General features: G+C 41.4%; 1 protein-coding gene across 1 annotated transcript in view; it reads left to right on the top strand.

The window, feature by feature from the left end:
* MYO16 (myosin XVI) overlaps positions 1–22315 on the top strand; it is a 481895-nt gene that overhangs the window by 416522 nt on the left and 43058 nt on the right. Inside the window, exons 30-32 of the mRNA XM_030202479.1 lie at positions 30–337; positions 8628–9779; positions 20660–20818. Coding sequence (XP_030058339.1) covers positions 30–337; positions 8628–9779; positions 20660–20818 — 1619 coding nt within the window. The remainder of the gene's footprint in view (positions 1–29; positions 338–8627; positions 9780–20659; positions 20819–22315) is intronic.

The raw sequence follows: 22315 nt of genomic DNA, 5'->3' as shown, positions 1-22315 counted from the left end.
TCTTTTTTTTCTTCTTGTTGTTTTTGCAGAACTGAAGAGCAGGGTGCTAAAATCCCGGAAAACAGTTTTGTGGGCTGTCGAATGCTTAAGCACTTGCATTCCAGTTCCATGCCCGTTCCCATGGCAGTGGATGGCTTGGTGCACTCTGTGACTGGATCATCCATCAGATCCCCTTCCATGCATTCGGTGTTCAGCATGGATGATAGTAATTGCCTGTCATCACCACGGAAACAGCCTCCTCCTAAACCAAAAAGGGATCCCAACACACGACTGAGCGCATCCTATGAGGCTGTTAGCGCTTGTTTGTCAGCAGCATGTAAAGAAACAACCGATGAAGGTCAGGAAAAATAAAATTACACTGGCTAGGTTAAAATAGGCAATTTGACTTCAGTACTTTACATGCTTTTCAAACTGTAAAGTAGTAAGCCTTGCCATAGTGGGACACACTGAATGTCCATCAAGCCCTTCATCCTGTTTCCAACAGTGGCCAATCCAGGTCACAAGTACTTGTCAAAATCCCAAGACAGTAAAACAGATTTTATGCTGCTTACTCTAGAAATAAGCAGTGGATTTTCCCAAGTCCATATTAATAAAGGGAAATGGAAATTATATACCACCTTTTGGGGAAATGGGATTTATATACCACCTTTTGTGAGGTTTTTGCAACTATGTTCAAAGTGGTTTACATATATTCAGGTACTTATTTTGTACCAGAGACAATGGAGGGTTAAGTAACTTGTCCAGAGTCACAAGGAGCTGCAGTGGGAATTGAACTCAGTTTCCCAGGATTAAAGTCCACTGCACTAACCACTAGGCTACTCCTCCACTGGAGAAAGCTTGTGGACTTTTCTTTTAGGAAAGTGTCCAAACCTTTTTTAAATATGGCAACAAATTCCAGAGTTTATTTATACTCTGAGTGAACAAATATCTTCTCTGGTTTATTTTAAATTTACTATCTAGTAGCTTCATTGCATGCCCTCTAGTCCTAGAATTTTTGGAAAGAGTAAACAAGCAATTCACGTCAACCCGTTCCACTCCACTCAGTATTTTATAGATCTCTATCATATCTCACCTTAGTCATCACTTCTTCAAGCTAAAGAGCCCTAGCCAATTTGGCCTTTCCTCATAGGAAAGTCATCCCATCCTCTTTATCATTTTCATCACCCTTCTCTGTACCTTTTCTAATTCTGCTCTATTATAGTCCATTCTTGAAGTGTGAGTCTTGAGTGCCGTGAGCTTTCCTATACTACTGTAGTTCCTTTTCTGTGTTCTTTTATAATAATTTTATTGTAAACCGCTTTGATATAGTATTATGTAATGTGGTATATTAAATTTAATAAATCTGTAGACTGAGATACAGTGACAACAATTGCACACAGTATTCGAGGTGCAGTCGTACCATGGAGTGATACGTGGTGAGATGCAGTGACCCCAACTGCATACAGTATTCAAGGTGTGGTCGCATCATAGAGTGATACAAAGGCATTATAACATTTTCATTTTTTCCATTGCTTTCCTAAAAATTCCTGACATTCCATTTGCTTTCATAGCTGCCACTGCACACTGAGCAGAGGGTTTCAATGTATCATCAACAATGACACCTAGATCCTTTTCTTGGGCAGTGACTCCTAATGTGGAAGCTTGCATCACATTGCTGTAGTTTGGATTTCTCTTTCCCACATGCATCACTTTGCACTTGTTCATATTAAACATTATGTACCATATGGATGTCCAGTCTCCCAGTCTTGTAAGGTCCTCTTGCAATTTTTCACAATCTTCTTGAAATTTAATAATTTTGAATAACTTTGTATCATCAGCAAATGTAGTCACTCACTAGTTTTTATCTTCTCCAGATCATTTATAAATATGTTTAAAAAAAACAGCGGTCCCAGCACAGACCCCTGGGGATCCCTACTATCTACCCTTCTCCATTGATAATACTGACCATTTAACCCTACTCTCTGTTTTCTATCTTTTAACCAGTTTTTAATCCACAATAGGACATTGCCTCTTATCCCATGACTTTCTAATTTCCTCAGGAGTCTTTCATTAGATACTTTGTCAAATGCCTTTTGAAAATCCAGATATACAATATCAACCAGCTCACCTTTATCCACATGTTGATTCACCACTTCAAATAAATGTAGTAAGTCATTTGATTATATTATTCCTGATCAAAGGAAAAATCTGTTTGAACTGATCAGAGGAAAAATCTCTTTGAACTGTTCTATCAGAAATGGTCATTATTTGTGACTCTTTTACTAAACAGTTTTATATAGAAGTGAATTTCCAAAGAGGCAAGCTATCTAATTTTAGGAGTTATTTACACCCTTTAAAAGTCAGTCAATAAGTGGATGACCTCTGGGGCAGAGTTAGTTATTGAGGTGCAGGAGAGTTAGGGACCCTTTTACAAAGCTGCACTAAAAAGTGGCCATAGCATACCCTTATGTGTATCTTTCCTGTGTGCTAACACCATGTTTTGAACAGCAGTCAAATGGTCAATTTTTGTATTAATGGCCACTCGCTAATGCTGCTGTTACTGTGTACTGAACTATAGTATAAGCCCAACTATTAGCACAAGCTTGAAAAGATCAACCAAAACACTAAATGCTTATGTGTAAACTCAATTAGTAATTGTGTTCTGAAGACTTCAGTCAGGAGGGTTGATGAAGCCCATAATTATTCCATCAACCCATCTCCCATCGTTACCGGTCTTCATTAGTTTTTGTTTTTATGATTTTTTCTTTTTTATAGTAATCACCCTCTTTCTTTTTATCAATACATGTGAGTAGCTCCCAGTGTATGACTTTCAAAACATTTCAAAAACAATGATTGTTCCAATTGAGATTCTTTTACTTATCTTCAATTTGTCGGCTCCGGGGGAATTTTAAATCTGACATGGTTACTGTGTAGCCATTAAAGATTAGCTCATGAGCCCTTAGAGCCACCTATTTTGTAGGCAGAAAGGGCTCACCTGTTAATCAAGCCCTAATCAGTTACCGCACAGCAATGTAGCTGTGTTAACTGATTACCACAGAAAAGCCCACTTTCAGCCCCTAGGCGCCAATCATAGAATACACTTAGATGATATTTCAGTGCCTAAATCTACACGCACCCATTTACACCAATGAAAACATGACGTAAATCTCTGTGCATAGATTTAGGTGCACTAGGCCATATTCTATTACTAGGCACCGCCTATAACCACACCCCTTTTTGCCTGCACGTATTAGAAGTTTGGTGCACATAGTTACAGAGAGTTGTGTGCCCAATCAGTGTCAATTAGTGCTCATCATTGCTTGTTAAGAGCTGTTAGCGCTCATTAGCTTGTTAAACTTGTTAAATTACATTGTTATAGAATCCACACCGATTTTGGCACCAATCTCTAGGCACGCTATATAGAATCGGGGGGGGGGGGGGGGGGGGGGGATATTTCTTAAGATTAGGCAAACAAGGGTCCTTCCTCCAGAACTTTTCCTATGTGTCATATCACTGTTCAACCAAGGAGCTGATTTTTGATGTTTGAACAATATAGCTTTATCCAGTGCATTTAAAGAAGCATTGCTCCACAAATCCACAGCAGACTCAGCATTAAGGATGATAATTCCAACATATTTGTTCTCAACCGCTCTCTCTAAAACAGATAGTTCCAACTATCAATAATTGATTGTTAGCAGCCAATTATGGATTTGTTAATGGCTCATAAACTAATTTATTTGTGTGAGGGTCTCAGGATCGCACACAAATTTGGATGCACAATTTATAGAATTGAGGGGAAAGTGTCCTTTGTAGAGGCAGAAAAACATCCAGAAGTCAGGCCCTGCACTCAGACAGAGCTCTAGATCCGAAATTCACCAATAGCAAGAGCTGAAGCAGAAACTACTCTTGAATCTTGCTGTGAAGCAGAATCAGAACTGTAGTTCTGGAACAGGAATCAGCAAGTAAGTCACAAAGATGTAACAATTCTGAAGTGAAATGGACTGTAGACTTTGAACTAGATTCAGTAAACAGGTCAAAAAGCTGGAACAATGGCTGAAAGTAAACCAGAATGCCAGGCCTAGAACTGGAGTCAGCAAGCAGGTCACAAATCAGCCCAGAGCAGAGATAGTCAGCAATAAGGCCAAGACTGAGGCTGGATACCAAGGAAGACAGTTAGCCTTCACATCACTGTGAACAATTTCCTGCCTCCAAGCAACCTCCTTGAACTGTGCATCAGTCAATCAATTATATGTAGCAGTGTGGCCTTGATGGCTATAGACAGTCTTTTTTCAGGTCTGCCTTTGCTTGCTACAGGTCACTAGCTGACTTGATGATTATGACACTCATTCTGAACTTCTGGGCTGACCCCAGTTCAAGCCTGAAGTAAAAAATAAAATAGTGCAGTTGGCACTCACCTCCCTCCTAAATAACAGCAGGGCCGAGGAGGCTCCATCCTCCTTCATTTACATGGATCCTTTTTGGACATGAGAGAGTGAGAATGAGAGAATATGTCTAGTCCCCTCTTTTTCTGTATAAGAGGGAGATCCTGGGGCATCTCTATCATCTTTTTTTGTTGTTGTTAAAGAAGAGGGAGGGAAACGATAATGGCTGGGTAGAAAGAATTATTTCTAGATATAGCTATAGAGATATAGATAATGCATAACAGGGGGTATTCACAAGGGAGGAACATTGGTGGGCCATAGACAGAACCAACATTTACATGGGCAACTTACACATTTAGGTGAGAACCTTTACACAAGCCATAGACCTATAGTAAATGTTCATGCTTACATTTATGCACTCTAGTGCTGGGTTTACACTAGTATTCTGTAGAATAGAATAAGCTCACTACTCAAAGTATTAGGCCACCTAAATGGAGATGCCCAATAGTAGATTTACCTTTTAATTGTCATTCCTTGCAGCAGATGTTAGTAGAAACTGGGCTGCGGTGCAAGGTATATGGATGTATATGTTATAAAATATGCTCATCTGTGACAATGTAGGCAGAGAAGGTACATGTGCCTCAAAGAAAGTATAAATTTGAGCAGGAGGTTTCAGGTAGACAACTGGTTAAAAAATAATTAAGATGGTCTCATTACTACCAGAAATGTTTTCCTAGATTTCTTGCTTTGTGCTTATCCCACTTGGTAGTTGTAGACATCTCTAGGAGTTGCTCGTTTCCTTGATGGATGAGCTATGCTGACATCTACTGAGCTGAGTAACTAATAATGAAGGAAATGTATTGAAATGTTGAAATGTAAGGGCACTTTTAAAAGAGTAGGTCATAGAGTTTGGAACAGCATGTCCATTGAGCATGCAATAAGTACACTTTATAAAATATCTTTTTAGTTCTTTTTCTATATAAATTAGTACTTATAATGGTGCCAGATTGACCAATACAGACAAGCAGGGATTTGAATTTGTTAGAGTGCATAATTTGTTAAAACACTTTTAACATTTTACTGAACATCTTGTTCTCCAAATTACCATGCATACAGTCAGTTTGCATGTGTTAAAAAGTTCTAATGCAGTTGGAAAAGCTATTAAAATGAATGTATAAAATGAACTGAAAAAAATGCCTAATAATTGGGAGAAATAAAACAAATTAATCAAACTTTTTTGACAAGTAAAATTCTCCATTTATCTACAAAAGATTTAGCACAGGCATGACAAGTACACACTCCCCAGTGTTATCCTGTTAGTGTGCTTGAACACTGTTCTGTAGGGGACTGCCTCTAAGTCAGTGCTTCTCATTCCCAATATTTGAGACACACCTAGCCCCATCAGGGTTTCAGGATATCCACAATGAATATGCATGAGATAGATTTGCATGCACTGCCTTCTTGGTATGTAAATCTATCACATGTGTATTCGTTGTGGATATCCCGAAAGCCTGATGGGACTAGGTGTGCCTCAAGGACTGGGTTGAGAAGCACTGCTCTAAGGGATAGAGAATAATTCAGTTTCCTTACCTGGTCAGTATTTGTTCTCCCTACTGAGACTGGCAACAGTTCTGCCAACTAGTCCACATTGCAATGCTGCTTAAGGTTTTGTTGTTTTATATGGAAGCAGACATTTGTCCATTTGGAATTAAACTGAGACCATCAACTTATTTCACACGAGGCACCAAACATTGCTTTTAGGTGATAATGACTTTTTTTGCAACAGACTTGATCCCCATTTGAAAGCAGGGGCGTAGCCAGACTTCGGTGGGAGGGAGGTCCAGAGCCCGAGGTGAGGGGGCACATTTTAGCCCCCCCCCCCCGGGGCCGCCGGCCCCCCCCCCCCCCCCCCGCCATTGCCAACTTTGCCCCCCCTGCCGCCGACCCTCTCGACACCCCTCCTGCCGCCAACCTGCCGTCGCCTACCTTTGCTGGCTGGGAACCCCAAACCCCACAAAAGGCTTCCTTCTGTTTCTGATGTCAGAAACAGAAGAAAGCCTTCGGTGCCGGGGAAAATGGTAGAGGCTATTATTAAAAACAAAATTACAGAGCACATCCGAGGACATGGATTACTGAGACCGAGTCAGCACGGCTTTTGTGTGGGGAAATCTTGCCTGACCAATTTACTTCAATTCTTTGAAGGAGTAAACAAACATGTGGACAAAGGGGAGCCAGTTGATATTGTGTATCTGGATTTTCAAAAGGCGTTTGACAAGGTACCTCATGAAAGGCTACAGAGGAAATTGGAGGGTCATGGGATAGGAGGAAATGTCCTATTGTGGATTAAACACTGGTTAAACGATAGGAAACAGAGAGTGGGGTTAAATGGGCAGTATTCACAATGGAGAAGGATAGTTAGTGGGGTTCCTCAGGGGTCTGTGCTAGGACCGCTGCTTTTTAATATATTTATAAATTATTTAGAGATGGGAGTAACTAGCGAGGTAATTAAATTTGCTGATGACACAAAGTTATTCAAAGTCGTTAACTCGCGACAGGATTGTGAAAAATTACAAGAGGACCTTACGAGACTGGGAGACTGGGCGGCTAAATGGCAGATGATGTTTAATGTGAGCAACTGCAAGGTGATGCATGTGGGAAAAAAGAACCCGAATTATAGCTACGTCATGCAAGGTTCCACGTTAGGAGTTACGGACCAAGAAAGGGATCTGGGTGTCGTCGTCGATAACACACTGAAACCTTCTGCTCAGTGTGCTGCTGCGGCTAGGAAAGTGAATAGAATGTTGGGTATTATTAGGAAAGGTATGGAAAACAGGTGTGAGGATGTTATAATACCGTTGTATCGCTCCATGGTGCGACCGCACCTTGAGTATTGTGTTCAATTCTGGTCGCCGCATCTCAAGAAAGATATAGTAGAATTGGAAAAGGTGCAGCGAAGGGCGACTAAAATGATAGCGGGGATGGGACGACTTCCCTATGAAGAAAGACTAAGGAGGCTAGGGCTATTCAGCTTGGAGAAGAGACGGCTGAGGGGAGACATGATAGAGGTATATAAAATAATGAGTGGAGTGGAACAGGTGGATGTGAAGCGTCTGTTCACGCTTTCCAAAAATACTAGAACTAGGGGGCATGCGATAAAACTACAGTGTAGTAAATTTAAAACAAATCGGAGAAAATTTTTCTTCACCCAACGTGTAATTAAATTCTGGAATTCATTGCCGGAAAATGTGGTGAAGGCGGTTAGCTTAGCAGAGTTTAAAAGGGGGTTGGACGGTTTCCTAAAGGACAAGTCCATAAACCGCTACTAAACGGACTTGGAAAAATCCAAAATTCCGGGAATAACATGTATAGAATGTTTGTACGTTTGGGAAGCTTGCCAGGTGCCCTTGGCCTGGATTGGCCGCTGTCGTGGACAAGATGCTGGGCTCGATGGACCCTTGGTCTTTTCCCAGTATGGTATTACTTATGTACTTATGTGAGAAGAAGAGGACCTCGGCTGGCGGGGGTTGGGGTCCCCCAGCAGCAAAGGCAGGCGACGGCGGGTTGGCGGCGGCAGGGGGGTCGGGCGGGTCATCGGCAGGGGGGTCCAGGCTCCACGTATCTATGCCACTGTTTGAAAGAATGACTTTGAGTAGTAAAATTCATTCCAAGGGCTGCCAACAGGTCAAGTTTTCATGATACCCCTAATAAATAAACATGAGAGAAATGGCTGGACCTGTTGATGAACCTCAAGGACTAGGAGTGAAAATCATGGACTTAAAAGACAATTCTTTAACTGTATGCCTTTAGTTACATAAACTTTACATGGGTTAATGCAACAGAAAGTTGTGGAATATTTGTGTCTTCAGGGACCCTGAAGCAGTTTTTATGAAATGTTGGGCCGGGGGCATTCCTGCATCTTTAGATTTCTACCAGACACATTTTGAAAGCTACACATTTCTCAAGAGATAAGTTATTATGTTTTGCATTTTGAATGTTTCTACTCTTCTTATGGGAAGGTTTTTGCCAATGATGAAGTAAGGTCTTTTTTTGACAAAAAATAGGTTCTAAATGTAAGTACTGAGAAGGGGAGGAGTTTTCATTGAAGAATATCTAGTTGTCTGTATCCTTCTCTTTGGCAGTTAGATCTTTATAATCAGAGTTTAGTATTGTATAAGACTTAATTGAAAGTGGCAGAACATTATAGCCATGCAAGTGACAAAATGAAATCTAATTTATCTCCTAGTAACACAGAATGTTTTTGCTTAGTTCTTACCAGACCAAGACCGCATAGTGATGACTACAGCACAATGAAAAAGATTCCTCCACCAAAGCCAAAAAGAAGTCCTGAGACAAAGCTTACTGGTTCTTATGAAGAGATATCTGTCCTGAAACCTGGAGGAGCAAAAAACGCTAATTCAAGAACTAAAAAAGCTCTTCGAGACATTAAAGTTATACAAAGAGCAGTTTCAGCAGATGGACCCCACCACTACATGCTAAGTCTTTATATGTCACAAGATGAAGAAGAAGTGGAACCAGTATACATTGAAATGACAGGACATCCTAGGAAGGCAGGTTCCAATGAATCAGAAAGTCCAGATCAAGAGGAGTCAGTTTATGAGGAGATGAAACATTTTCTATCAGAAGAAAGCATCACTGGTGGTGGTATAGCAGCTATGGTAACTGGATCTTCTCAACTTTTTGAGAATGCAAAGCCTGCATTAGGAGAGGACTTTGATAAAAGTAACCAAGTTAATATGAGTTGTAAAGATGCTTGTGACATTCCACCCCCTTTTCCAAATCTACTGCCCCACAGACCTCCACTTTTGGTGTTTCCTCCAACCCCAGTAACCTGCTCTCCTGCTTCTGATGAATCACCTTTAACACCACTGGAAGTTAAAAAAATCCCTGTCATGGAAACTAACCTGAATTATGCTATGCAGACAGAAGTTAGCCCCCAATATTCCAAAAACCAAAAAGGGGGACATGAAAGGCCAGCTTCTCCAAGTTTGACTGCACTTACTGTTTCTAGCAAAGTGTCTCCCCCTTGCACTCCACCACTTCTGCCTTCGGTGCCATCTCCTACAGTGTATCGCCCATCAACACACTTTGGTTTCACACCAGAAACACCTGCTACATTGTTATCTAAAAATGCAGATTTGTTGAAAGTATCTCAGAAATCTTTGGTTCGAGCTGCCAGTTTATCTACCTCTTTGGGCAAGCCATCTCCTTCCTCACTGGTGAAGACTACAAAAACAGATTATAAAAAATCACACTCCGTTTCAGCTACTACCCTGTCATACAGCCCCACCAACTCAAGGCACGTGAACAGCCCCTTGGATGAGTTAACTAGCTTGTTTAACTCAGGGCAGAGCCTTCTTCGAAAGTCTGCTGCAGGAAGAAGAATAAGGGAACCTGAAGGTAAGGGTAGCCATTTTTATTTTGTAACCATGAGGAGTGTGGGGAGGGGTTCTACTCAGGGCTGCCAAAATGGGGGGGCAGGGCGGGCAAAATTCCCAGGGCCCGGGCCACCAAGGAGGGCCCGGCGCCGGAGTCTCTCGCATTCTCCTGCTCCCAGGCCGCTGGTGCCGCAGTCCCTTCTCCACCTGCCTACCCTCATCTCCCTTCTGTCTGTCATCTGACACCCTGCATTAAAAAAAAAATCTGTAAAGCAGCAGCGCAGCACCTTCTCTGTGAAAGCGGCAGATCGCCTCAGGCGGGCCTTCCCTCACTGTGTCTCGCCCTCCTCTGATGTAACTTCCTATTTTCGCGAAGGCGGGACAGTGAGGGAAGGCTCGCCCGAGGCGATCTGCTGCTTTAGCACAGAAGGTGCTGTGCCTGCTGCTTTAAAGATTTTTTTTATTTAAATGAAGGGGGTCGGATAGCAGGCAGAAGGGAGCAGAGGGTAGGTAGATGGGCGGCCTGGGAGCAGGAGAGGGAGGCAACAGAAGTTGCGATTGAGGGGTGGGGGGGGCAATCCTTGGGGAAGAGGGCCGTGGTGATCCTGGGGGGGCCGTGGCGATCCTGGAGAGGGCGCGGCCTTGCCCTGGGCCTGGCTCAGTCTCTCAGCGGTTCTGGTTCTACTTAATCAAAGGAAATATTTATATATTTGCATGCTAGTAGTAGTCATACATATACACATGTAGGTATGTTGAAAAGGGAACACAAGCAACTCCTTTCTCATATCTAAATTAGTAATTAAGTCCTACTTCTGAAAAAGCTTAACCTTGTACAATGAGACATCATGTGTATAGCTTGCTACTAATATTTCTTTTCATTAGAATATACATATTTTAGTCCAGAAAAAATAATTTTTGTATACAGGAAGGGCAATCTTTAAAGCTAGTTCTTTAGTAAAGCCATGCATTACCCACAGAAATGAGCATACATAAAATTGTCCACCCTCTATGCAGATAAAAATATAAACAAAGTGTCATTTCATGTGTGCCTTTTATTCATCAATAAACAAGTATTTTCAAGATCCATCTCTCCAGGTTTTGTATTTCTGTGGTCAAACACCCCACTTTCTTCCATACATCTGCAAAATTATCCATGGGAAGAAATTTCAAAGCCGTTTTCACAAATAAAACAATATTTTGACTGCAGACAGGAATGGTTTTAGACCTGGTGGGCCCAGGCCTGAAATTAAGGAGGGGGCTCCTGATCCCCTCTCATTCCCTCCCCCAATCTCCCCACCTGCATTGCTACTACGCGGTCCGGGCATCTCTTACCCTTCTCCCTACCATGATCTGTCTCCCTCTCTTCCCCTCACCATGCAGTCTTCTTTAAAAATGTATTTCCCTTCTCAGAAGGGCCCTGGCGCAGCAGCCATTCTCACAAGCTGCTACGATTCACCAGGTGGAAACAGGAAATTACATCAGAGGGGGACAGATCACAGCAGAGAGGGAAAGCTTTGGGGCAGAGAAAATAAATTTTTAAAGAAGACCGGGAAGGTGAGGGGAAGGGAGGAAGAGACGGACTGTGGTGGGGAGAAGGGGAAGAGATGCCTGGACTGCGGGGCCCCCTGGAGCTGTGGGGCCCAGGACAGCTGCCCTGTTTGCCTCCCTCCCCCCCCCCCCAACTGCAGAAATGGGGTATTGGAAAAGTGCCCTCCCTGCGTATGCTTAGAAGTATATACATTGTACCATGATGTGCTTGCTTTTACTGATCAAATTTTAAATAAACTTGGAAACATATTAAGTGGAAGAGCTCCCAGGAGTGGGGCTAGACTGCATATTGTGACACCGCATGTGAGTTTGTATTTTCAAAACTCTGTACATCATTTTAGCTGGGAAAAATATCTGCAAAACATTGTGCATACATTCACTTTGAAAACTAAAGTATATGCATGGTGGAAATGCTTGTGCCTAAATTGTTAAATAACACATGTAAATTATAATATTTATAGTATATTATTTGTGCATCTTATTGATACACAGTGGAAGTATATTATTTGTTTATTCTATGTTTATTTTGTTGGATTGGGTGGGCTTCTAATACTGATGTCTTGTATTTGACCCCTCGTGTTAGAGGTTTTTGTATTGGGAATCATGTTAACAGTTAAGCTACCTCCATTAAATGTAAAGTGTGGTCCTTACCTATTTCTCCCCAAATTCTATATAACATGACCAAAATTGTGCATGCAAATTTAGTTATACTCTGGATTTGAGCATGCAATTGAATTACTTAACAAACCAATCAGCATTGATAATTGCCACTTAAGCAATTATTGACACTAGTTTGCATTAATTAGAATTTACGCACACAGCTTGCTAGGCATATTCTGTAAAGTGCTGCATTTAATTCTAATGTGTGCTGCCAAAATGGGGTGTGGCCATGTGTGTGGAATGGGCAGGCTGTGGGCATTCCAAAAATCTGCACGCAGGTTTTTAGAATGCCTAACTTAGGTGCCGATATTTACAGCAAGTTTTACTTGGTGTAAATGGACGCCCCTAGAGTCAGGCACAGGCATGGCCACCAGGGACGTAGCTACGTGGGGCCATGGGGGCCTTGGCCCCCATAGATTTGGCCCTGGACCCCATGCCGATGACCCTCTCGACCTCCCCTCCCGCCGTCAACCTGCTGTAGCCTACCTTTGCTGGCGGGGGACCCCAACCCCCGCCAGCCGAGGTCCTCTTCTTCCTTCGTTCTGTTTCTGAGTCTGACATCCTGCTGGATGTCAGACTCAAAAACAGAACGAAGGAAGAAGAGGACCTAGGCTGGCGAGGGTTGGGGTCCCCCGCCAACAAAGGTAGGTGACGGCGACGGTGGGGGGAGGGTTGGCAGCGGGAGGGGGGGTCGAGAGGGTCGTCGGCAGGGGGGGGGTCAAAGTTGTTGTTGGTGGTGGTGGTGGCAGCAATGGCAGGGGGGGTTGGCGGCGCCGGGGGGGGGGGCTAAAATTTGCCCCCTCACCTCAGGCTCTGGACCCCCTCCCGCCGAAGTCTGGCTATGCCCCTGATGGCCACTAGGTGTATTCTGTAAACAATTCCTAAATCTAGGTGTGATTTACAGAATACGCCTAGACAGAAATATATTTGGCATTGATTTTTCAGGCACCATTTATAGAATCTAGTCCTTCATGCCCACTTCCATACCAAGTGGCTATTAACAAAACATTATCTGCTAGTGTGCATGAAGGGCTAGATTCTATATATGATGCCAAAATAATCGGTGCTGAAAAAAGTGCTATTGTATAAGCCACGCTTAAAGTTATATAGAATAGTAGATACACCTGGAAATCGTGCCTAACTTTAGGCATGGACGTTTGCACCAACTGAAATGTGGTACAAATTCATGTGCCTACATTAAATGCATATCCCCATTATTCTATAGCAATGTACGTTAATTTTAGGAATGTCCTCGCTACATCCTTGACCCTCCCATTTTCACACCCCCTTTTTCAGATCATGTGTAAATGCAAATGAAATCTAATTAGTGCCAATAATTACTTATTCAAAAGTCAATTATTGTTGCTAATTAGTTCGTTATCCAATTAAATTGCATGTGTAAATTGGGCATGTGCCCAAATCTGTGTGTACAATTTTTGGTGACTCTTATAGAATTAGGGGTAAATGCCATGTTAACAGCTAACAGAGCTTAGTAAATAGGCCCTTATATTGTACTATTCATTCTTGAACTTAGTAGCACAAGCCTAATTTTATTGTGTAACCTGAATTAATTACTGAATTAATAACTATTGGCTTGATATCAATTTAATGCACCATGCATTTAGTTTAGGCCTGCTAACCAAACCTTGGGGGGGGGGGGGGGGGGGGGTGTATGCTTTTAATAGCGCACACTCTTTTGAAAGAGTGTGCACTTTTCAAGAAGAGTGTGCACTTTTTCGCAATAGTGTACGCATGCATGAAGCAATGTGTATGCATGAATATTGCACACATGCACACAGTTTCAGGAAATAGTGTGCCCTCATTGCAAATAATGCACACTTTGTGAAAAGTGCACACTCTTCCAAGTTTATTCAAGATTTGCTAACCCGCCCTATGGGATGCCCTTCAGAGTGGCTTACACACTAAAACAAAAAAGGAAGGAGAGACAGCAGGAAAACCAGAGATAAGGACAAAGACGTCAGTTTAAAGGAGAAAGGGGTAGAACTACAATAATTGACAGGACAGCAGATGAGAGAAAAAAACATAAGGAATCAGGGCCTAACCAGGGGCAGTAGTGCCTCTTCACAAATAATACATACTCTTAATGATATTGCTCCCATAATGAAAAGAATAGAGGGAAAACCTAAACAAAAAAAAATCCCTTGACACAACAATTTTGGGGATGCACACTCTTTCATAGTGGTGTGGAAGATATGGATTAGGTAAATGCTGGAGACTGTGCTGACTGAAAATTTACTCCTTTCTGCACAATATTGACCCAAAGACTGGTAAAGTAAAAAGTTGGTTCCAGTGTTACAACACTTTAATCTGGCCCTGCCAGGGATGGTACGTAAGTTCAAATGAGACTCAGTAAGATAGACAGTGTTGTATAATAACTAAGTAAATGTAACTAATTACTGTTCTTGGGTAAAGGTCACTTTTACTTATAAAGAAGTACAGGAAAATTGTGTTACTTTTACTTTTACCAAAGTATTTATTTCACCCAGTTGTATTGCTTTTACTCAGTTACATCTGATGCTTGCAATTAAAAGTAAAAAGTACAAGTGGAAGCAAGACACAAATGACAATTCCTTGGTAAACCAAATGAAGCAGCAAAAACTGGAATAGGGTTTTGCCATTGCAGACCTCATCATGCACACAGTGGATCATCTCATTTTTTAATTCTGTTATTCAGTGAATGTAGCCTATGAGAACAGTGGAGCTGCCTGTGTTTGTTGAACTGGTTACTGGTCTCCAGCCAAACCGAACAGTGATGAGCTGGCTCACTTTCAAGCAAAGATGAAGCTGAACCTCATTGCAATTCTTGGTGAACCATATGTCTCTACTACAACAGACTGCTGGTCATCCCATGGAAAATTTACGTTGGGCTGACTGTCTACTGGATTGATAGTCTCTAGAGGTGAAGTCTGCTTCTCTAGCCTTAAGGGTTCCCATAAATGACATCCTTGCATCAGTTCTCAAAGATATTCAAACAGTTTGCCATCAGATGAAAAATTGTTAGAACACTACCGCAATGATTCCAACTTTGTGAACTCTTCTCTTTAACTGGACAGCATGACGATGATGAAGATGCAACTGATGAATCAGACAGCAGTACTTCTAATGCAGATGATGATAATGATGATGATAAAATGTTCTTTGCTATATGGAAGTCAAGTGTTTCAGACAGAGATTCCCTTGAACAATACCTGCAGACCCAGTCAGAAGATATCAGTGATATTTCAGCCTGGCCTGATTTGAAGGAACTGTTTATCAGGCTGAATACATCACTTCCTGCCAGTGCAGTTGCTGATCACCTTTTTAGCTACACTGGATTAATGACTCAGAAGTGAAAGTGCAAGTTTTATTAAACGCCAAGTGGATTAAATTTTAGAGCAATAAAGTTATTGGGATAAAAACGTTAACAATGGTTGCATTCACTGTAGTTCTAATACTTTTACTTTTTACTCAAAAAGTATTATATTAAGTGACAACTTTTCTACTTTCAACTTTTTTTGAAAGGATAGATAAAAATGAAAGCATATTAATAATGAAATCAAAACGGAAGAATAAAAAAACTTGTGTTGAAATTACTAGAGTCGTGTGGTGCAAGAGGTCACCCAAGTCACAGTTCTTCTTCCTCTTGCCCCAAACAGGAGTAAATATATTCATCTCAAAGGTATTCAGTGGTGTGGCCACATTTAGGTTTATTACTTTAAGAAGGTTAAGGGGGCTAGGGCTGGCCTTAGCAATTTTGAAGCCCTGTGCAGACAAGTTTTCTGTCCTCCTCCACCCCCCCCCCCCCCCCAGCCCAGATTCTAATGAAATGTCATGGATTCATTTATTTGTTTAAACAGAATTCTTTCATCATTGACTACTATTATTGTAATCTTAGTGATTTACAAACGTGGGATAACCTAGACTGAAAAGCAATAAGATATCTCTCTCTCTCTCTCTCTCTCTCAGAAGTGCGTAGAGAGATGTGGTAGCCGTGTTAGTCCACTTCTAAAAGCAGTCAATAGAAATAGAATAAAATAAAACATAGAAAAGAAAATAAGATGATACCATTTTATTGGACTAACAATACATTTTTTTATTAGCTTTTTCCTTCTTCATCAGATCAGAAATAAGCAAATTTTGATGTTTCACTTATATATGCTGTTATTTATCAAAATTTGCTTATTTCTGATCTGACGAAGAAGGGCTACCTTCAAAAGCTAATCAAAAACAGCTAATCAAAAAAACATATTAAGTTAGTCCAATAAGAAAGGTATCATCTTATTTTCTTTTCTATGTTTTATTTTATTCTATTTCTATTGACTGCTCTCAGAAGTGCAATACCAAAAGTTGAGGGAGATTGAGAGGGAGGAGCTGTAAGGGTTGTGGTGTAGTGGGAGAAGAAATATAGAGCACCAGTGCTGAGGAACAGGATTACCAAAGGGGAGGGGGAGAGAGAGATAAGGAGACAGAAAAGGAGATGAAGATAGAAAAGGAAAAGAAGCTTTAACTTTTGGTCAGCTGCCAGTTGCAAAGCTGACTCAGTTAAGTGCAGGGCCCTGTGCAGTCATCCCTGTTACCCCTGCTTATGGCTAGCCCTGCAGGGGTCAGGATACGATATCATAGAAAGAGGTGTTCATGGAGACTATGTCTCGTATGGCAGCTTCATAGTTTTGAGAGGTTGTCATTGACTATAGTTAAGCTTTTCAACAAATATATTTTGATCCATGTTATTTAGAAAAATGCAAACATTTCCTGCTGTACTGCTTTTCCTCAGAAAACAGAGCCATGTGGGGTTTGATTTTTGATATGACAGTGCTGTTCAAAAAAAAAAAAAAAAGATAGCTATCTGAGTGGCATATATGAATAGATGTGAGATCTAAGAATCCTTGGCTGGTGAAGTGTGAGCTCATTGTTCAGGTGTCACACATCCTGTTAATTGTTAAAAAGACCCAGCAGTGACAGCTGCCAGTAAAGAGAAAGAATAAAAGAAAAACAGCTACCAAAATAAAATTAAGATTAGAAATATGTCAGAAGCAGAGGTACATGAATATGAATCTTCAAAACTGTTATTTTGTTAGGATCCAGCTATTTTAAGCAAAATGTATTTTAACTTTAATATGATTCAGCAGTCACAGTGGGCAGGAACAAGTGGGCTCCATTCCTGCCTCTAAAGAGGCCACTAGGGTTTGTTAAGGTAGTCCCAGGGAGGGCCTACAGCCCAGGGAGCCAAGTCTCTGCCGAGGGAGTGGCAGAACAATCCATTTTCTGCAGGGGGGGGGGGGCAGGCGGTTAGTGGAGAGTTATTGTGAGAAGGGTGCGGGAGGGGGGAGTTTCAGTTTCTGTGAATATGCAATGGCAGAAACCCGAACCCAGGTTTCCTGAAAACCTGACTGTCAAAGGGATACTCCAGAACTAGACTTGGGAAACAGTGCGCTAGCTTATGGCTGGTTAAGTCTTAATATTGACCTAACCGGGCATGCGCTAGCAGGCTTTTAAAAATACGGAAATTCAATGCTGAACCTGCACAGGGTCTGACATTGAATTTCCGGTTTTAGTGCCAATGGCGGACAAAAAAAACACTGTCTGCCACCACCTGAATATTGGCCAGATTATCTTCATTATGAAAATATCAATCCCACATCCCCTTTTCCCTTCCCAACACACACAAAAAAATCAATCTTAAAAATTACAAATTCAATCATGAATTAGAAATAATATGTTATTAATGAAATGAGCATTTAATAAAACAAGAGTGAATTCCCTTCTTTTTAAATTAATTCAAGTAGTTTTCTGAATCTGAGGAGGCCTCTCTATCTTAATGGGAGAAGATAAATCCCCATACCTTCCATGTCCAATGAGAACAGGGATAGTTTGACCTAACATATCTAAAAACAAACTTGAATCCCAAAAACACATAGGGTTTTCCTTGTTCTCCGAAGTCCACACAAAGGAGTTCATAAAGGAGTGCTCCTTTGTCATGCACCTTTGCAAGCACAATGGAGGAGGCACTCTGACTTCTGGTTCGATGCACCTCTTGAGTTCACCCCTGGCTTATAAGCATTAAAGCACTTATCAGAGATGCCACTGGTGGATGAAGCAAGGTGACACACAGGTAGGGGCTTCAGCAATGTTCCAAGGAGTGCATACTTCTCAAGACAAGCAGAAACACAGTCAATGTGCTCCAGATGCCAAGATGGTATAGCTAAGGAGCAGGTTTTGTTTATCCAGTGATCACCCCTTGCTTATAAACACTATGACGCTGACAAGTGACATCATTGGTGGGTAGATTCGCAGAAACACAGTCAATGTGGCCCAGATGAGAAGATGGTATAGGCATGGTTCACTCCAGACGAGAATATGATGTATAGGAGTGGAGGAGTGGCCTAGTGGTTAGGGTGGTGGACTTTGGTCCTGGGGAACTGAGGAACTGAGTTTGATTCCCACTTCAGGCACAGGCAGCTCCTTGTGACTCTGGGCAAGTCACTTAACCCTCCATTGCCCCATGTAAGCCGCATTGAGCCTGCCATGAGTGGGAAAGTGCGGGGTACAAATGTAAAAAAAAAAATATGATATATTATCAAAGTTGAAGCTGCAGAGCATCTCAACCCCTCTCAGTACAGGAATGTTTCATTAGCCAGCAAGCTTCTTCCTTCTTAACGCAGACCCATAGCAACACAAGCTCTCTCCTTCCACAGCATGGAACTGTGGACATCCTTCTCCACTTGCAGGCAAATAACACCTCCATAGTCAGATCCTCATGTCCCCTCTTCCCACAAACAGATCTTCAGGACTCCTTCAGATTCACTAAAGGTACTAGAGCTTACAGGTTCCCTCCACTATCACTCAACCCTCTGGATTCACTCATCCAACAGACAGACTCCTGAGGTTGAGCTGTAGCGGCTGCTGCTTGGTACCACAGAACAGAGTAATCAGTGCAGATCACATACTACTAGAAAGGACCCGATACTGAAGTGCAGAGAGAGGGGGCTCAACCCAGTGAAGAACAGACCAGATACTTCCGGGCTCAGTTTATTTCCTGCAGGGAAGCTTATTATCATCCTTGATTCCATGCTCAACTGAAAATTTCTGATTTCCATAGAGAGAAGAGAGGAAGGGGAAGAAAGAAAGAAAGGCGATAGGGGGGAGAAGGGTGACATCAGAGAGAAGGAAAGGATAGAGGATAGGGATGTCCAAGAGAAAATGTCTTGGTTTGGTTTGGTTCATTTTCAGATCATTCACCTTTTCGGATCATGTTCAGATTCTGAATGATTCGTTTTGTTTGTTTCCATTAAAGTCAATGGGACAGGGAATTTTGCACTCTAATAGTGAGGGTTTCCATCCACTGACTTGAAGGGCCTGATATTCATCCAGTGGCATCTGTGTTTTCCTGACCGCCACCGGCATTATCCTTGTAAATTCAATCTCAGGGCATGCTCGGGCTCTGGCATTGAATTTTCAGGGGAAAACATAGGGGTTCTTTCACTAAGGTGTGTTGAAAAATGGTCAGCGGTAGTGTAGACACATGTTTTGGATGCACGCAGAATTATTTTTTTTGCGCACCTACAAAAAATGCCTTTTTTTATTTTTGCCAAAAATGGACGTGTGGCAAAATGAAAATTGCCGAGCATCCATTTTGGGTCTGAGACCTTACTGCAAGCCACTGACCTAGCGGTAAGGTCTCACGTGGTAACCGGGTGGTAATGGTCTACACACGTCAAATGCCACTTGACATGCATAGCTGCTGTGCACCAGAAAATATCAAATATTTTTCAGACGTGCATAGCGGACGTGCGCCAAAATTGAAATTACCACAAGGGCCATGTGGTAACCGGGCAGTAACTCCAATTTGGCGCGCATTGGGCATTTAGTCCTATTTATGTGGTTACCTTGGCTGGGTAAGTGCTGAATATTGGCACTTAACTGGCCAAGTGCTGACTCTGCCCCTGAATGCCCCCAAATTAGCTTGTTTCGAATTAGGTGTTAAGCGGGCATTTTCAGTGGCACTATCCACTAGTCACGAACAAACAATTTAACCATCCCAGAGCTGTTTCTGGATCATTAAATTGTTTTGAATATCGACCTTGAAGTTTGTATCTGCAGAGCTCCAAGCTCCCACAGTTTTTACAGATTGTGCCTATAGGACTAGATTCTATACAGCATGCCTAAAAATTGGCACTGAATTGAAATACGCCTAAGCGTATTCTATCAAATACGCCTTAATTTAGGCATACTTTATAGAATAAGCCTAAATTTCCATGCAGTTTATAAACTATGCCAAGAACCCATTCGTGCAACTACATTTAGTCACGGGCTGTTACGCCAAGCTAAACTTGGTGTAAATGCTGATGCCTAAATTAGGCGCAGACCGGGTGTATTCTATAACAATGCACATAGATTTTAGAAACACCCACAATCAGCCCATTCCAACCCCCAAGACCACACCCTCTTTTCAACTATGCAACTTAGAATGTATGCACATCATCTTATAGAATACACTTAGACAGTTGTGCACATAATTTTTAATTAATGCTAATTAGTGTCAATAATTGCTTGTTAATTGATTAATTAAGTTGTGCATGCAAATACTGACTACAACTGGATTTGTGCTTGCAACTTAAGTCACACTATATAGAATCGGGGGGGGGGGGGGGATAATGCCTTAAAGCTAACCTTCTTCTTTATTTCTTCTATCAGGTATTGAAACCAACATGAACCTGACTAGTAGAGAGGACCTCACCATATCAGACATGGGATTGGAGAACCAAGATAAAAATGCAAATAATCAAGGAAGTCCACTATGTGTTTCACTTTTCAGTTCTGTGGCAGCTGAAAATGGAAATTCAGTTTCAAATGGTAAGCTATTCTTATTCCAGGAGCTCTTAAAAAATAAAAATGTTTATGTGTTTTTTAAATAAGCAGAGCTAGAAGAATTTTTGGATCACCTTTCGTTTATGAATTCCCATGTCCATAGACAGGTGAAGCAAATAACTCTTTTTTCTTTTTAATTTGAAAACTGTAACATAACAATAACCAAGGAATCCTATATCTATCTATCTATCTATCTATCTATCTATCTATCTATCTATCTATCTATCTATCTATCTATCTATCTATCTATCTATCTATCTATATCTCCACATCAAAACACTTCAAATCCACAATAGATCAGGAAGAAATCAATAAAGATAATCAGCAAGAAAAACCTAGAGAACAACTTTCTGATGCCAATTCAAGAAAGCAAAAGATAGACTGGTATACTAATAACCCGAGTATCCCATTAAGTAGTCACATCTACAGCTGTCAGAGAGTCTAAAGTCCCTGAAACCAAAGGATGGTTAGAAGCTAGAAATGAAGTCAACTGTACTTAGTAGATTTAGGGAAATCTTTTAGTAAAGTGCATTAAGCACTTGGAGGCTTTTTTACTAAAGCATAAAACATACTAATGAACATTAGTGTGTGCTAAATTCCATTTTCTACCTATAGACCACGTGGCACTTAGTACACGTTAGTGTCTATTATTGTGCACTAATCTTTAGTGAAAGAGCCTCTTAATGCCCAGTTAGGAGGGAATTCTATATACGGCGCTGAAAAATTGGCACCGGAAAAAATCAGTGCAGTGCACTATTGTATAAACAGAGTGCCAAATTGAGTACCATTTGTTTAATAGCACTTAGAGCTGATTCCCACTCCCAAAGTTGAGTGCTGGTATTTATGCCAGCTAAAATCTGTTGTAAATGCCAGCGCCTAAGTCTTGACTTTTGAGCATGGGAGTTAAGCGCCTGGTGTTACAAAATAGCACACAGGAAGTTAAGCAGGCACATTTCAATTACTGTTAATTAGCTGCAATAACTAGTATCAATTTATGCTAGTTAAAGGCTTGCTTGCTAATTTGTACACACATTTTCAATCTGTGCGCAAATTTCAGTGCACGTATGTTGGCGACATATATAGGGCCCTTTTATCCAAGCTGCGGTAAGCACTACCACATGTGTACTGCAGCAAAAAATGGCTTACCACACGGCGCATTGAGGTGTCCCTTGGTAATTTTTGGATGTGTGTGTCCACTGCTCTAACCCTTAACTTAGTCATTCATATTATGTACAGCACCTATTTACATTATTTAAATCATTAACATTTTATTACACTAATTATACAAATTTTGGAAATCCAGATACACAATATCAACCGGTTCCCCTTTGTCCACATGTTTGTTTACTCCTTCAAAGAATTGAAGTAAATTGGTCAGGCAAGATTTCCCCACACAAAAGCCGTGCTGACTCGGTCTCAGTAATCCATGTCCTCGGATGTGCTCTGTAATTTTGTTTTTAATAATAGCCTCTACCATTTTCC

This window comes from Microcaecilia unicolor, chromosome 4, assembly GCF_901765095.1.
Source record: "Microcaecilia unicolor chromosome 4, aMicUni1.1, whole genome shotgun sequence".
Lineage (NCBI taxonomy): Eukaryota > Metazoa > Chordata > Amphibia > Gymnophiona > Siphonopidae > Microcaecilia > Microcaecilia unicolor.
Note: the sequence above shows the minus strand (reverse complement) of the source record. Positions and strands in the feature narration are given on the sequence as shown.